The sequence below is a fragment of the Acomys minous genome (assembly GCF_964271855.1).
Source record: "Acomys minous genome assembly, chromosome: 18".
Lineage (NCBI taxonomy): Eukaryota > Metazoa > Chordata > Mammalia > Rodentia > Muridae > Acomys > Acomys minous.
The window spans coordinates 68186934-68203918 of NC_140501.1; the positions used below are offsets into that span (position 1 = coordinate 68186934).

Below are 16985 nucleotides of genomic sequence, written 5' to 3' on the forward strand. Positions count from 1 at the left end.
ACTTAACAATTTGTTCATCCACAACTATTAAATTTATTTTTATAAAACTGTGTATGTTTCTGACATGCTTTTTAGAACACCTCACCACCCCCAAATTACACCATCTACAGTCACCTTTGGGGTTATGATAAACCTCATATATTACGATTCTCTTTGATGGAATCAGGTTATTAATCTGGAGTGTTTTATGGTCTGAATTTCCCCCACAATTCAGCACGTGGCTATTGGCCTGATAGAGTCAGGTCATCTGAGGGTCATGCCTGAACCTCATCAGCTGCAGGCGCACCACCGGCAGCAGGCTCTGGCCATGCTCACTGCAGCTGGTGGTTGCTGTGCTGTTAGTTGTGGTGCTGTCACCTGATCCACAAGAGCCCCCCATTTATCGACATTTATACTCAGCTGGATCTCATCATAATCTATGGGACGTGAGTCGAGCTCGTGAGCACCAGGATGTTATCTGAAGTTTTATAGAAAAGGCACAGGTCTCTGCGTCTTTATTAAACCTCAAGTGGGGCAACTTTCAAAAGGTAAGCACATGCCTTCCATGACTGGACCTCCTAACAAGCATGCCCCGTCGCAATTAGCCCTGCAGCTCTTCCTGGATGTGTTTTCAAGCCCCAGTACACATGAGACAGGTGACTTTTCCTCTACATCCCTGCTGGTGTGATCTCTCCCTACTATTTAATTTCTCATATTGATGAATAGTGGGCTTTGAGGAAGGGGTGAGACACTCCTGAGCATTGTTTGGAGAGTAAACACTCAGTTCCCCACATGGGAAGTGCTAAGCCGTTTCCAATCCATCCTAGACAGATCTCTGGTTGGGGAGGAAGTGGTGGTCAATGGCTGTCCCAGCAGAGAATGCTGGAAAGGGCACCTCAGCATCTGGTAAGCACAAGGAGACCAGGAGCAGGGAGGCAAAGGCTGCTCCCCATGACATCAGCGGTCCCCTCTCTGAACATTGTCTTGTCATCCTTTGTGATGTCACCACTGTTGTAGCAACAGCAAGCAAGTGCCCTTAGGACATTCACTCAGTACCAAGAGGTCACATCAAGATGTTGGCCAGACTGAGGAGTCTACTTCGTAGGGAGAATGGGGACCGTGGAGAATCCCCGGTGAGACAGAAGGAAGCTGGGCTTCCATCTGAGTTCAGACCACCCAGAGAGAAGTGGCCCTGGAGAAGGCGCAGTGAGTCTTGGGCAGGGAATGCAGAGCTTCCTGGAGGAGGCGGGCTTGAGCTGGGCTTTTCAGTAATGGAGTACAGGAACATGAGCCTCTGGGAAGCAAATAGACTTCCTGAAAGTGCAGGATCCCACAAGAGTAGTTTGTCCATCCCCAAAGCCTGGAGCTGGCAAGGCCAAAGCTGTTGTACTGGGAACTCCTAGGTTTTACCCTCGCAGGTCATTTGGGCTGTAACATGGGGACAATGGAGAACATCAGGAGTCGAGGAGGGCTAATGTTTCCTAATTTGGGGTAGGGCATCACTGCACTTCACTCCCACTGGTTTCTTTAAGTGTCATGGCTATGGGACAGTCGGAACAGAGAGAGAAACGTGCTCCTGGCCAGGACCTTATGTCCTCAGGAATCCTAAGTCCACCTGACCCTGACAGTGACATCTATAGGTTTCTGAATCAATAGTTGTGGGTGAATGGCATAGCTCTAGTGCAGGCAAACTGTCGCAGGGAGTGGACCAAGACAGAGGCTGGATCCTTATTACCAGCTCTGGGTGTGTTGGTTTGTCAGCGGGGAGAACTGATCAGTCGGCTGATCCTGGTCTGCTCCTTGATGGGTTTTTAATACACTGTCACCGTCCTACAGTGACAAGGCAGGAGGGCCGGGCTTGTTCACAGCCCCTGAGTGCTTGTCACTGTGCCATTATTCTCCTGGCTTCTGTAATCCCAGGCTCAGGGGCTCTGAAGCCAAGTTGCATCCTGTGCAGTTGTGAATAATCCTGAAGAGATCCTCTCTGTGGTCACCTGAAGCATGTGCAGTAAGCCAGAGAAAACACCTGGCTACGTAGATAGCCACTTCCTTAAAGAGTGGTGGGAGAGCTGAGATCCACAGAGCAGGCATCTGAGGCCTGGGACAATATCTTTAGTGTGTCACTGGGAGCCAGGCCTGCTCTCTGCCTATATAGAAATCAGGGTTGTCTGTCCAACCTCTCTGCCTGGTCACAATGCAAGTTCACTTGAGCTCTCCCTACAGGGGCCAGTGGGGAGCCTTCATCCCCTGCAAACCTCCGCTCCAAGAAACAGGAGAGGAAGGAAATGGAGAGGCTGACTGCGCAGCTGCAGGTGATAACCCAGGAGCGAAATGACCTGAGGGATCGCATCACCCTCATAACAGAAGAACCCTTTGACAAGAGGTCTGCATTGTGTCAAACCCTATGGTGTCAGTTTTGGGTCTGCAATGTCACCTTCATCTTTTCCTTTTAAGGCCATGGGTTCTAGGAGGCTGCACCTCCAGGGTGTTTCTGTGCCCCACCACCTGTCCCTTGATGCTTCTCAGAGGAGAGGCAGGACCTGAAGTTTGGTCAGAGTGAGATGGGAAATGGACTCTTCTGCTTCCTCAGAGCCTGTGGTCTGTGTCACACAACACAGGGATTGAGGCAGTGGAGAGTGAGTTCCCAGCAAGCATTTGGAAATGCCTTGACCGGTGGTGGCCTGTGCGATGTGACATACTAGCTGCTGTGAGTTTGGGATGAGATTTGTTTCACTTGCCTAGCAGGTGACTGAGTGCTAGAAGCTCCTGGTGTGGCTGGAGTAGGCTGGTCCCATTTGCTCTACCTCACTTCATGCGTGGAGATCAACACTGTTGTCTCTGACTTTCTGCCTTATACTCTGAGACAACACAGCTCCGTGCATTTCCTCAGCATCCCTTTCTCTCTGTGTTTCCTCTTCTTTGTCTCTCTTTATCTCCTGCTCTCTGGTGTGTGTGTGTGTGTGTGTGTGTGTGTGTGTGTGTACGTACACACTTTCATGTCTATGTGTGCCAGGGTTCTGTGCTAGGGCCTGAGGATTTGTCTGTCTCACAGTATCAATGCTGAGTTCTGGGAGCCGCACAAGAGCAGGGCTGCTCTTGGCTTATGTGGTCAGACTGGAGGACATCGGAATGCCTTGAGCAGTTTATGTAGCTGTCCTGATGCTGGGTCTCATCCCCAGAATTGTGTGCACAGTCTGACTCTACAGTAGGAGTCACCCCAGGATCTAGAATCACTGCTCTGAAAGCAGAAGAAATGAAATCCCAGGCTTTTGGTTCCTGAGAACATAACAGGCTAGAGAGCCCCTCCAGCTTCCTGACGCTGCTTCCTGAACTCGTCAGCCAGGGCACCCTTCAGCTGTGCATCAAGCGTCGGCTGGTGTTTCTTTTTTTTTTTTTTTTTAAAGATTTATTTATTTATTATTATGTATACAATGCTCTGCCTGCATGTACACCTGCAGGCCAGAGGAGGGTGTCAGATCACATTATAGATGGCTGTGAGCCACCATATGGTTGCTGGGAATTGAACTCAGGACCTCTGGAAGAGCAGTCAGTGCTCTTAACCGCTGAGCCATCTCTCCAGCCCCTGCTGGTGTTTCATAAGCAAGTTTCCTGAGTAGCCAGACCTCCCAGCACCTAGGGCCCAGAATGGGGAAGCTTCTGGGCTTGGGTAGTCCAGGGCACAGCCTGATTTCACCAGCTCCTTTTTTTTTTTTTTTTTTTTTTGGTTTCGAGACAGGGTTTCTCTGTGTAGCCTTGACTGTCCTGCACTCACTTTGTAGACCAGGCTGGCCTCGAACTCACAGCGATCCGCCTGCCTCTGCCTCCCGAGTGCTGGGATTAAAGGGGTGTGCCACCACGCCCGGCTTGTTCACCAGCTCCTTGAGGCCTGTATTCATGTGGTTCTTTGCTCTTTGGGCCAGGCCCTACGACAGGCCGAATCCTTTTGTGGAGAAACTCGAGAAGGAGCTCAAATTGGCCCTGATGGCCCTCCAGAACACGGAGAAAGAGAAAACAGAAACCTCAAAGCAGCTCAGGGAGCTGGAAAAGGAGGTTGGCTTCTATCGGTAAGTGCCTGTCAGGGACCCCAACCCTTCTGCAATGGCCATCACAGCCTTGCTTGGGTTTTGGACAGGAGCGTCCCCAGCTTGGGATCTATCCCTTCTGCCTCTAGGCCATCAGCCTGCCTGTGCCTCAGGGACTGAGTTTGCTAAGTATGAAGGAGGCTGTTAGCTCCTCCCAGCCTTGTGCTTCCAGCTTCAGGAGCCTCTAGATAGAAAAGGACTCACAGCCTGAGAGGGGTGTCAGGCAGCCCTGGGCCTCAGGGCCTCAGGCAGGGTTGACAGAGCTGATTGTTATGGGACAGGTAGTTAGAATGTTCTCCCTTTGGGTCTCCTGTCCCTCTTTGAGGGTATCTGTTCCCTCCTTCTTTTTACATTTTACTTTATTATAATTGATCCAGATTACATCCTGAATGTTGTCCCTTCCTTGTATCTTCCTGTTCCCGCCCTCCCTCCCTCCTCTGCCCTACTCCCCTCCTGTAGAGTCCTGACAGAAGGGGACCTCCTGCCCCACCATGTGGCCACAGCCTGTCAGGTCTCATCCAGACAGCTTGTGGCCCCTTCCTCTATGTGCCTGCCACCTCCCCTTCTTTTTGATGCTTCCCCATTACCTCTTCCCTTTTAAATGTCGTGAATCCCTGTAGGTGTTGGGGACTTTAGAACTTGTTTATTCTCTGCTGAGTCGGCTGCTCTCTCTGTCTGGTCTCCTGAGTGCAGCTGTCGTGGCTGGACTGGGCTGTTTCCTAGTTCTTCATGGGAACCTGGGGTCAGGTGGGGGTTATGGGGCTGGAAGGAGGGATTGGAGGGAGGAGGTCGGCAGGGGCTGACTCTGCAGAGGGTGTTTCCAGCAACCTCCGCAGCAGGCTCCTGATGGAGCAGAATCAGCTGAAGAAGAGAGTGGAAGCACTGAGGCAGGAGAACAAGAAGGTGAAAGGGGAATGGGCCCTGCTGAAGCAGATGTGCAAAGACCCAGAGGAGGAGCAGAGTGACCGCCAGACCAAGCAGGAGGAGGTAGGGTCAGTCAGCTGGGTCAGGCTCACATCCGGCAGCGTTTGCCCAGTGGACTGCCTGGCTGCTCATCCACCCGCCTGTGCCCTCCATCCCCACTCATGCGATCCTCTCTGTGTGCTTGCCCCTGCATGGAAGTCTGCGCACGCCTGTGAGCAGCCCTGCACTACACACTGTCTTGTAACCAACAGGTGCTAGAAGGCCTGGAGGAACTGCTGCAGTGCCTGCACAAGAAGAAGCAGCTGGTCAGCCAGCAGAGGGACTCAGTCTTAAAGATGAAGAATGAGTTGCGGGAACTCCGGATGACGTAGGAGCCTAGGCTGGGAGGAGAGGGTGACGCCATCTGGGTCCCCTGTACCTGGGACCTCTGTCTTTTATGGGAATCTGTTGGCCAGCAAAGCTAAGAGACATTGCAGGGAAAGAACACTTCAAAGTCCTGTGCTGGGCCGGTCAACAAGAACTTCTGTCCAGGACAGTATCTTTGATGCCCCGTGTGTCTGAGGCCTTGTGACTCCCCTCTGTTCTCCCTAATATGTTCTGAGTGAAAGTTCCCCGAAGGGAGACCCTCACTCAAGCCTCGGGATGGCGAGCATCCAAAGACACACAAACAACCGTCTCGCTGTAAACACATGAGACAGTTTATTGGCGGAGCTCCGGGTCGACACGTATCTCACGCAGGAGACAGAGGGGTCGACCCAGAAGCCCAGGGGTTAGGGGTTTATATGGGCAAGGGTCGGGGGGAGTGGGAAGTTTTGGCGCGGCCACACACGATTGGTTGTTTTAAACATTTGAACATCAGCAAATTGCATAGGCAGATCTGGGGTAAGATCAGACTTAATCACATGGGTACAGTCCTTGGTTCCTGTCTTTCTTGGAACCCAAGGGTAGATGTTTATCTGAGCTAATGACACATCTGGTTAAACTCAAACCTGGAACATTGTGTGCGGGCCTCAAGGGGGGGATTAAGCAGACACCATAAGATCGGATGAGGGGTCTTGGCTCATTACTCACTCGACCATGTCCGGTACCTGTTTCTCTCAGGAATTTGTCTTTGTGTATCCTCCCTATCTTTTACAGCCAGCCGGTCCCTGGAACATTCAATAGGCCTTTGTCTCCTATCTTCGCATTCTTTGTGACTTATCATCTGGGACCTTGGGCTAGCATACCTGTCGACCTGCACTTATGAGTTAGAGAGCTCTGCTGTTCTGGTTACTTTAATGCTAATTAAAATTTTTCCCTTTCATGAGCAGGATGTCCGTCAAATCACAGAGATTTATAGGCAGCTGCATCCCATGGGGTGGGATCGCAAGGTGTACACAACCACACTTGTCTGAAAGTATATTTTTATAGGAACATCCCCTGTTATCGATCAGAGTCTCTCCCTTGAACACTACTCTGTAGTGTTTACCGATTTCTGTGAAAAGGCTTCTCTGGAGACAATAGGTTAATGTGTTTCCAGAATGAAGCCTGCAGATGTCTCTGCTGCAGGGATGATCAGAACCTTCACAGGAGGGCTCTGCAAAACACTCCCATAGGGAGCCAGGATATAGTTTGTGAGCTCCAGCCCTGAGGAAAATATGGGTGTCTGTTTGGGGCCTGAGCCTGTGCAGGGCTGTTGTTCTCAGGCACACAACTCAAGAAATGCTGCTCCAGCAGGACAGGCTCTGCCTTACATATCTGTTGGGTGCCAGGTGCCTCCTGAGCAGGGGGAGTGAGCTGGTCTCATGACCTTGTTGAGGCGCCCAGGTTGCAAGGCTCTATCATGTCTATACAGTGACGTGGTCCAACAGTAGCTCATCACGGATAAGGTGTAGATCCCTCCTATGCTGTTGACTATGGGAGGCCACTGTTACAAAGTGAAGCCCCTGACCTGTAGCAGAAAGCCCCAGCCTTTCTAACAGAACAGAGACCATACAGGACCCAGATGAAATTCTGACATTTGTTTAAGCTCCAGCTCTTAGACTCTTATTCATTGGAGTTACAATGACTTCAGTTAAAGCATCATGTTAACTGTCCAGTAGCACTGAGGTGGTGGGAGTTAGCGGCCTGACAGCCCACAGGGCAGATCACCACTAGCCCTGGGCCTTAACTGTCTTTCTCTCCCAGGTCTGAAACACTGCAGCAGGAGATGAAACTGAAGTCAGCCCAGCGGGCAGCAAGGAAGCAGCAACAGGCAGCTGGATCAGAAACCACCTGCTGAGCCCCATCCCCAGCAACCACAGAAGGCCTGGGATGGAATGTCTTTATCAGAATGCGTTACCTTTGGATGAATAGGCCCTAAGTTTATCGAGCCTTTGAGCCAGCCAGGCTGCTTGTGGGTCTGGTTCCCTTTGCCTTCTGAATCTCATCCCTTCAGAGGACTGATGTGACCACCTTGCCACTAAGAGTCCAAGGCCATCCACAGCCTGTGGGTCTGTGCTGCTAACCCTACAGTGAGAGGACGCTGCTGAGCATAGTTTTCTGTTGGTGTTTTGGTTTGAGGTTTTTGCTTTAGCTATTTTGGTTTTGATTTTGTTATTAGAATGTTATATGTTATTGTTATTGTTTTTCAAGTTTTCTAAGGCTATTTACTCTTGTTGTTGACTGCCCTTTTAAAGCCCTTTTTGAAAAATGTCTGTTTTATGATTAAAAGTGTAATTTTCAACTCCTCACACTTAAGCCTGTCTTTTTTGTTCAGATGTGCTGTTTAACTCTTGTAACCCAAGAAATCACAGGCAGAGATGGATCTCTGTATGTTCCAGGCATCCTGGCTATGGAGGACATGGTGCCTTCTGTGTTGAGAGTGTGGCCTATTCCATAGATACACATTTAATGATGGAATCGGTCCCATCTGGTCTCCATGATGTCATATCTTTAGCTACCCCTAAGATATAGTACTCTGTAACGAACAATCCTTATTGGCCCCATGAACCAAATCATTGAGAAATACACCTGAACAGCTCTATAGCTTCTGAGGAAATCAAAACCTTCACTGAGGGGGTGGAAAAGAACTCAGGAAACGCTGTGCTCTCTGCGTCATTTTTCTTGCAATACAGCATTACTGACAACTGCACAACAGAGATGATGACCTTCCAAGTCAGGTTGGGAAGTAGAGTTTTCTATTAGCGCTTGGCCTTTGCCAAGCCATTCAGTGTACTGTTTGATTTTTGGAGTCACTTGTATTTATTTTATGTGAAGAGGGGTTTTGTCTAGTGTGAGTCTTTGCTCCACATTCTTGCAGTTCCCTCAGACAACAGAAGAGGGAGACAGATCCTCTGTGACAGATGATTGTAAGGCACCATGTGGCTTCTCTGAGAGAGCAGCCAAGGCTCTTCTTAATCTAGGAGCCATCACTCCAGCTCCTGCACTTGGCTGTTGTCCTTCCAGCACATGTACTGCCTTAGCTGGAGGGGACACATCAAATGGATGTGTCTCTGCGTGTGAGGGACAGGTACATGGCAAATTGTGTTAGGCTGCCAGGCATCCACACAGGGCTCTTGTGCCTCCATTGTTGTCCATGGAGTCAGCATGTTGGCCCAGCATCACTTATTTTCTGATTGGGACAGATCTCTCACCTCTCTCCGAGGATGAGAATGTGGAGAAGTCACATGTGGTAAAAGAGAAACTTGAGATACCCCCTGTGTAGACTAGGGATGGGTAATCAATCGATTTGTTGTTGTTGTTGTTGTTGTTGTTTGTTGTTGTTGTTGTTTTTATTAGAAGAAACAGATCTTCATCTAAGCAGTGTTAGGAAGAATCTCCAAGGCAGCCATGGTGCTTGCAGCCTGCAGCACAGGCTGCATGTTTCTGGTGGAAAAGATGCATGTGTGAGGACATGGGACATGGGACAGACATTGAAGCTGCCCTTTTACCAGGACAGATCTCAGAGGATATTGAGCAAGGGTTTCTTCCAGGTGACACTTTCTGTGATTTATGGAATAAATCTGCCTTTTTAGACTGGAGGTGAGTCAGAAAGTGAAAGTGTGGAGGAAGTACTCCTGTGGGTCCCCAGACAGTTGCTGACAACCCAGGCCTTTTAAAATCTCTGCAGCCAGAGAACCTGGAGACAACCTTTGGTTCCTCTGTGCTAGAGGGAGCCTTCTCTTTCTGAGCCCATAGGAACACAGAGAGGGCATGTGTAGACACTACGGACACTAGGTGAGACTAGGTCAGGCCATACTCCCAAGTTACTAAGCTACTGAGTGTGTCTTCCTGTTCATCTTAGTAACTGGAAAAGCCTGGGCCTGACTATGCCTGTGGCTGCTTCTTAGATTCTGTCTGATGTGTAAATTAACCAGGCTTTTTCTCCTGGCACTTGTGCATGTAGACAATAGTTTTATATCAGCCTTTCAAAGGCTAACCTGCCCTTTAAGGGGTCACTGTGGAGAGCAAGCACAGTACCCCTTCATGGCCACACAGCTAGATGGTCAGCCAGGTGTTTCCTCAGCTCTCACAAGCCAGCTCAGCCCATGAGCTTTCTCTCTGTTCTCTCATCAGGTTGATTGTAAATGGCTACAGTTCCCTGAGCTGCCTTTCTCTATGACCCAGGCAGGATGCACTTTGCGGTATAGTACATTTCTAGTATTCACCGCTGGCATCAGAATCAGTGACACTGTGCTTCCAGGCCTTACAGACACTGAAAATTACCCAGGAGCCTCTTGACATGTCCTCCTCTACACAGAGAAACCCTGTCTCGAAAAACCAGAAAAACAAAACAAAACAAACAAATATTCAACAAGCAAGTGAAAGCCTTAGACAACTCTGTAAGTAGCTTCGGTGATACCTACAGGGGATCCAACAAAGGCTGTGCCAAAAAGTCTCTCAAATATGTAAAGGAGTCAAAGCATCCTATTTGCAGAGATAAAGAGACTCTAAAGTCTGCATTAGAAAACCCTTAGAAACAATAAACACTTTTAGGAAAGCAACAGGACACAAAAGCATCATACAAAATGTGATGCTTTTATATGTCCTAGTAACAAGAATGCTGAGAGAAATCAGAAGGGGGAAAAATCCCACTTAACAACAGCATCCAGGGATTGGCAGAATTAGCATCATGAAAATGCACATATTGCTGAAAACAATGTATAGGTTCAGTGCGATTCTGTCCCAAATCCCACTGTTCTTCACAGAACTAGGAAAAGGAATCTGAAAGCTCATGTGGAAGTAAAAGAACAACCCTGACTCCTCAAGTCAATCCTTAGCAGGAAGCAACGCTGGGGGCACCATGGTACCAGGCTTTAATTTATACTCGAGATCCATAGGAGCAAACACTGGGTGAAGGACCCCCAAGCCTACACAGACCAGTGCTGCATGCTCCCTCTCATATGTACATCCCAACTTTGAATTTCCAGATCACTATGCTTAAGTTGGAGCGACCATAAAGGCCATAAAAGCTGGAGAGAACCTTTAGAAGGAAAGGGAGAGTCCCTCGGAGAACGGTCATGACAGAACTCAGGAGCTGTGAGGTGAAGTGGGTCACCAGGGCTGAGAAAGCTGCTGTGACAATGTATGAGGACAGTGGAAGGGCGGGAGGAGAAGCTAGCGAAACTAAAGATGTAGGGGAAATCCCATGGAAAATTACTACATACTAAGTCAATCTAAAAGACCCAATTTTTCTGGGTGTGGTGGCACATGTCTGTAACCCCAGCACTTGGGGAGGCAGAGGCAGGATGATCTCTGTGAGTTCAAGGCCATCCTGGTCTACAGAGTGAGTTCAAGGACAGCCAAGGCTACACCAAAAAACCCTGTCTTGAAAAACCAAACAAAAACCAAAAAAGAAAAGAAGGAAAAAAAACCATAAATTTAAGCCAGGCAGTGGTGGTGCACAATTTGATCCCAGCACTCTGGACAGAGGCAGGTGAATCATGAGTTGGAAGGGAGCCAGGTCTACAGAGAGAGTTCCAGGACAGCCAGGACTACACACACACACACACACACACACACACACACACACACACACACACACACACACATGCACACACACACTTGTAAAGAGTTTGGGGACTGGCAAAATAGCTCCGTGATAAAGAGAACTGACTGTTCTTCCAGGGGACCCAAGTTCAATTTCCAGCACCCACATCATAGCTCTCAGCCGTTTGTAACTCCAGTCCCAAGGGATCCAGTAGCCTCTTCTGGTTTCCATGGGCACCAGGCATGCATGTGGTGCATAGCCATGCGTGCAGGCAAAACATCCACACACATAAGATAACATTTAAAATTATAAAAATAATGAGAAAGCCTGGATGAGAGTAACCTGCATGGGTTGATAACGCTCCTCTGAGAAGCCTGAGATTGTTAAATGAGAACCTCTGTAGCAGAGGTGAGGAGCTTCTCTGTGAGCTGCTGACCACTGAGACCCCAAAACAGCCAACACATCATAGGGCACTGCTCATCAGACCCACATCATAAGACCTTATTGACAAAGACACCACATTATTTAAATGCTGAAGACTGTGAAACCAATGGCTGTTCCCTCCGCACTGGCCAACTTCCACAATTCTAGAAGGTACCATGTGAGCTTCGGGGAATGAAAAGTCATCAGACGCCCTACTGCTGCGGACCCCACAATCTACAATTGCAGCCTGCATGGCAAGCTCTGTCCATTGAGTGGCATGACTATTCGGGGAGAAATCAACCACTTTCTCATTGGATTTGAGGCCAGCAACATACCAGGGAACTCAGGTCTGGTACTATGAACTTGGTCGAAAGCACATACTTGGGGAAGTCATGGCTCTAGGGGAGAGCTTACTGCTGCTTTGCTAAATAGCCTTGGCATCAAACTGCCCCTGAATTATTATGTGTATACCATTGGTTAGTACTGACTTCAGCCTTCATCAGGGAAGCTTTTGTTTCTGTTTGTTTTGGGTTTTTGTTGTTGTTTTCGAGACAGAGTTTCTCTGTGTAGCCTTGGCTGTCCTAGACTCACTTTGTAGACCAGGCTGGCCTTGAACTCAGATCCACCAGCCTCTGCTTCCTGAGGGCTGGCATTAAAGGCGTACGCCACCATGGCAGGCTTAAGCAAGCTTCTTTTTTACAGTGGGCAATGATCTTCAAAATTAATAAACCGAAAATATAAAAACTGTGAGTTGTGGGCTACAAAATGAGATCCTGTCAACAAAATAAACAACAGCTTTAAAAAACCTGCCTTTGTTAGGCATGGTGGCACACACTTTTAATTCCAGTACTTGGGAAGCAGGGGCAGGCAGAGCTCTGCATTTCAGGCCAGTCAGGGTGTCACACTGAAACCCAGTATCAGAGAGAGAGAGAGAGAGAGATTTAAAGTCATAAAGCTAAGAAAAATGAGAACAAATTGGTTCTAACCAATCTATTTTCCATCTTTAAAATTAAAATAAACCTTTGAACTTCTGGGGGTAAAAAAGATTTTGAATGCAAGAAAAAAAATCCTTCAAACTATTGTCCTGCATGCATTTAGCTATCGCCTGTTGACATCATCACCTCTTTGACATCGTTCTATATTTAATGTATAAAAAAATCTTGGTGATAGAAAGATGTGAAGTCCTATGCCTTACTGGTAGAACCAGAGATACCCCTGAGGGCGCAACACAAGTAGGATCAAATAATGAAGTTGATGGGGCTAAGGAAAATAACGTAGGAGTTGTAGAACACTCTCGGGGCACGGTCTGTCACACACTGACCTTATTCTCTCCAAGGGGGCCGGGACTTGTTTAGTTACTTCAAACAGTAGCACAAAGACCATAGAAGTTTTGTATCAGGCTTGAATACCCCCTAAGCATAAAAGGAAGACATATTCCTTGTGCCCCCCCCACCCCAGGGGGGGGAAGCCCTTTTGACTGGATAAGTGGTGCATTCCTATGATATCAGTGCCCTGGAGGAAAAGACAGTAGAGTTAAAATTCACTGTGAGAGCTAAATTCACTGTGACAGCCAGGGTTTTTTGCTACTTTCCTCGCTTTTCCATTCTGTCTCCCAAATAGCCTGCCCATCCTTGACAGCATGTCGAAGGGTGAACTCTATAGGCACTGAATGAATTCTCCACAGGCAGTTGGTATCCCCACAACAGTGGTGACATTACAGAGGATGCTAGGACTATCCAGGATACAATGGATTCTCAGGGAAGGGACTGCTGATGATGTCACTTAGAACTACACTGGCCAACCTGCCAACTACCTTTCCTCAAATTCATCAGAGGCTGAGGTGTCCATAAAAGGAGTGTGTCCTGTGACACAAGGAAACAATTCAGCACTCCCTCCCTCCAAAGCCAGATAGTCTTTCTGATTCAGGTGAATCTTTCTTCACTTTTTCACCCACAGGGATCTGAAGGCTCGCTTTACAAACACTGCTCAGGAGTGGCCCCTCCCCTCCTCAAGATTCACACTCAACAAGATGAGAAATAAAGGGGCTGAGAAATCAGATCAGGATAATGAGGAGGAGGGATGATGATTGCTCTGAGCTGAGCAAGCACTTGGGGAAGATGCTCAGATTATTACTGATTGGGGGAGGGATCAAAAACGAACAGAATCACATGTGTGATGGAGAAAATTCCCCCCTGAGACTTATCAGAGCTCACTCTAGCCATGAGCTGTTAGTGAAGATGTGACTTCCTGTTCACAGGCTTGGCTGGAGACACCTGCACACTGAGCCAACACAGGTGGGACCTAAGGCATCAAAAGCCAACACTCCCAGAAAGCATGTGATGACATGAGCCTGAAATCAGGAGGCTGAGGAAAGGGTAATGGCAGCCTGGTCAGTCTGGGCTATGGAGAGGGATCATGAGTAGAAAACACACAGACACACACACACATGTAGACACACACACACATGTAGACACACACACACACACACACACACAGAAACACACGAGAGAGAGAGAGAGAGAGAGAGAGAGAGAGAGAGAGAGAGAGAGAGAGAGAGAGAGAGAGACCAAAGAAAACAAAACAGCATACGGTCATCTAATAGAACATGTTGTATCTTGTAAAAGTAACATCTATTTTTCCTGTTTTGGTTGTTGTGTGGGAGGCTTACTGCCTCCTTTTGCTCACCTGGGCCTACTTCTGGAAGCTTCTAGCCTCAGTAAATCTAACCTAGGCATAAAATGTTTTCAATTTCTGAGCTTTACTGCTTTATAAGTTCACCCTTACTTGTTCTTTCTGAGCTCTGGGCTGGCTGGTTCAACTCAGCTGTTCTGGCTCAAACTCTTCTCCCAGTTGGCTTATTCAATCTGGCTTCTCTCTTGGCCCTGAATTGCTCTGCTTGGCCTCAAACTAACTCATCCATCAGCTCTAATCATCTGGCTTCTTATTTTCTGACTCGTTTCAGCTTCACCCGAGTTCTCTCTCTCTGCAACTCATCTATTACTGTCCTGTTAAAACTGCTCCTCTCCTTAAAACTGCCTCTTAAGCGCCTTCCCTTCCTTCTCCTTGGGAGAGTTGGGCATATCCTATTCTGTCAAATTTTCTCTGATTCCTCACCTTTTCTGTCACCCAATTAGACATCACTTTCAAGCATGGGTGTTTCCTTCCACAAACTAACTTCACCTTCCTTTGGGTTTAAGGCATATACCGCCATGCCTAGAACTAAGCTTTTCTTTACCTGATACTTGCTCTATACCAGGCTGGCCTTGAGCTCAGGATCTGTTTGCCTCTGTCTCCTGGATTAAAGGCATGTTTGCATTCCATCCAGATCAAACAGGCCTAGAAGATCTTTGGATGTGATCTCTTGCCAGAACAACCATGTTCTGAATTGGCATCCCTCTACAACTTTCCTCTTTCTGTTCAAGCTAAAAATTGTACACAGTTTAAATTTGACAATAGAAACAATTATTAATTCCACAATCTTAACAGTCTGAATGTCCTTCTGAAGGTCCACTCAGCCGTTGATGTGATGGTCCTCTGTAACTGCAGTCCTGGTCATCTGTCCTTCAGCGACAGCCCATTTCAGCATCCAAGTTTTCCAAACTGCCGGTTGTGAGAGCATCTGAGAGAGCTGATGTGCTGAGTCTAAACTCTCACGCTCATCCAGCATGAAGCCTGTGGGCAGTGTGCTGCATCATTAGTATGTGCATTGGCTAGAGGAGACCACTGGGCTTCCTCCTTGTTGGTTTCTACCTTGTAGCAGGGTTTCTTCCCAAGTTAGCTTGATGGGGACGTCTCTGGACTGAGCTGTTGACCAGCAAGCCCTTGGGATCCTTTATGTGTCCTTGCCCCTGTATGGAAGTCTGCGCACGCCTGTGAGCAGCCCTGCACTACACACTGTCTTGTAACCAACAGGAGCTAGAGAGACTGGGGGAACTGCTGCAGTGCCTGCACAAGAAGAAGCAGCTGGTCAGCCAGCAGAGGGACTCAGTCTTAAAGCTGCAGCATCAGTTGCAGGTCCTCCAGATGAGTGAGGAGTCAATGCTGGGAGGAGAGGGTGAAGCCATCTGGGTCCCCTGTACCTGGGATCTCTGACTTTTATGGGATTTTGCTTGCCTGCTAAACTAAGAGCCACTGCAGGGAAAGAACACCTCAAAGTGCTGTGCTGGGCCAAGATACAGACACACCAAAGAAAACAAAACAGCATACAGTCATCTAATAGAACATGTTGTATTTTGTAAAAGTAACTTCTATTTTTCCTGTTTCAATTGTTGTCTGGGAGAGTTACTTCCTCCTTTTGTTCACCTGGGCTTACTTCTGGAAGCTTCTGGCCTCGGTAAATCTGTCCAGGAAACATTATGTTTGCTACTCAATGTATCTGAGGCACTGTGACTCCCTTCTGTGCTCTGTGGTATGGTCAGAGCAGGCTGTCCTTGAACTCATGAAGGTGTGCTTGCTTCTGCCTCCTAAGTGATGGGATCTCATGTTGTGCACAACCACACCTGACTGAAATTTTATTGATATTAAACACAACCCTGTTGAGATCAGATTCCCTCCCTTGAACACTGCTCCCTACAGTGTTTAACCATTTCTATGAAAAGGCTTCTTGGGAGAGAATAGGCTAAGGAGTTTCCAGAATGAAGCGAGCAGATGTCTCTGCTCCGGGATGATCAGAACCTTCACAGGAGGGCTCTGTAACACACTCCATACTGCCATAGAGAGCCAGGGTGCAGTCTGCCAGCTCCAGCCCTAAGGAAAGCACAGGTTTCAGTTTGGGGCCTGAGCCTGTGCAGGGCTGTTGTTCCCAGGCACACAGCTCAATAGATGCTGCTGCAGCGCGACGGGTTCTACCTTGCACGTTTCTTGGGTGCAAGGTGCCTCCTGGGCAGGACTGAGATTGCTTCATGATCTCATTCAGGTTGCCATGTCGCAAGGCTATATTACATGTCTATAAAATGACGTGGTCCATAAGTACCTCATCATGAGCAACGTGGATATAGCTCATATTCTGTTGACTATGGTAGGCTACTTTTACAAAATGATGCCTGTGGACTGTAGGAGAGAGTCTTCATATTTCTTGTAGAACAGAGATCATACAGGACCTCTTAGATCGAGTTCAGACACGTGTTTACTCTTGAGGAAATTTCTAGACCCAGCCACCGTGTGACTCTTATTTGTTGGAGTTACAATGACTTCAGTTAAAACATCGTGTTGTCTGTCCAGTATCATTGAGGTTGTGGGAGGGACCATCCTGACAGCTGAACATGCTGGACTTCACCAGGCCTCTGTCTTAGCTCTCTTCCTCCCGCAGGACTGAAAAACTGCAGCATGATCAGGAACTGGCCACAGCCCAGGAGAGCCCCCTGCAGAGGGAGCTGCTGGGTCAGGAGACACCTGCTGAGCCCCTTCCCCAGCAACCACAGAAACCCCGGGGATAGATATTCTTCCCCAAATTTGGTTTCCTCCTGGGAATAGGACTTAACTTCATCACTGGCTGGTTCTGGGTCTGATTCCTTTTTATTTCTGACAACACCCTTACTGTCACAAGCCGTTGGTCTGTGCCGCTAAATCTGCAGTCAGAGAATGATGCTAAGCATAATATTTGTTTACTTTTTATTTGGGATTTTTGC

At 48.1% G+C, this 16985-nt stretch overlaps 1 protein-coding gene across 1 annotated transcript; it reads left to right on the top strand.

Moving 5' to 3' along the window:
- The first annotated feature begins 475 nt into the window (after positions 1-475).
- On the top strand, positions 476-7696 carry LOC311588881 (disks large homolog 5-like). Its single transcript, XM_084766953.1, has 6 exons — positions 476-1185; positions 2203-2362; positions 3900-4043; positions 4886-5048; positions 5237-5352; positions 7152-7696. Exons 1-6 carry the CDS (start codon positions 1053-1055, stop codon positions 7243-7245), a joined length of 810 nt encoding a protein of 269 aa, XP_084623079.1. The 5' UTR covers positions 476-1052; the 3' UTR covers positions 7246-7696.
- The last annotated feature ends 9289 nt before the right edge of the window (positions 7697-16985 follow it).

What these genes read in the sequence shown, in the direction of transcription:
- LOC311588881 (XM_084766953.1), top strand. Translation starts at nt 1,053, where the DNA reads ATGTTGGCCAGACTGAGGAGTCTACTTCGTAGGGAGAATGGGGACCGT. An exon ending in GTGGCCCTGGAGAAGGCGCA is followed by an intron (nt 1,186 to 2,202) that starts GTGAGTCTTGGG and finishes CTCTCCCTACAG; the next exon opens with GGGCCAGTGGGGAGCCTTCA. An exon ending in GCCAGACCAAGCAGGAGGAG is followed by an intron (nt 5,049 to 5,236) that starts GTAGGGTCAGTC and finishes TGTAACCAACAG; the next exon opens with GTGCTAGAAGGCCTGGAGGA.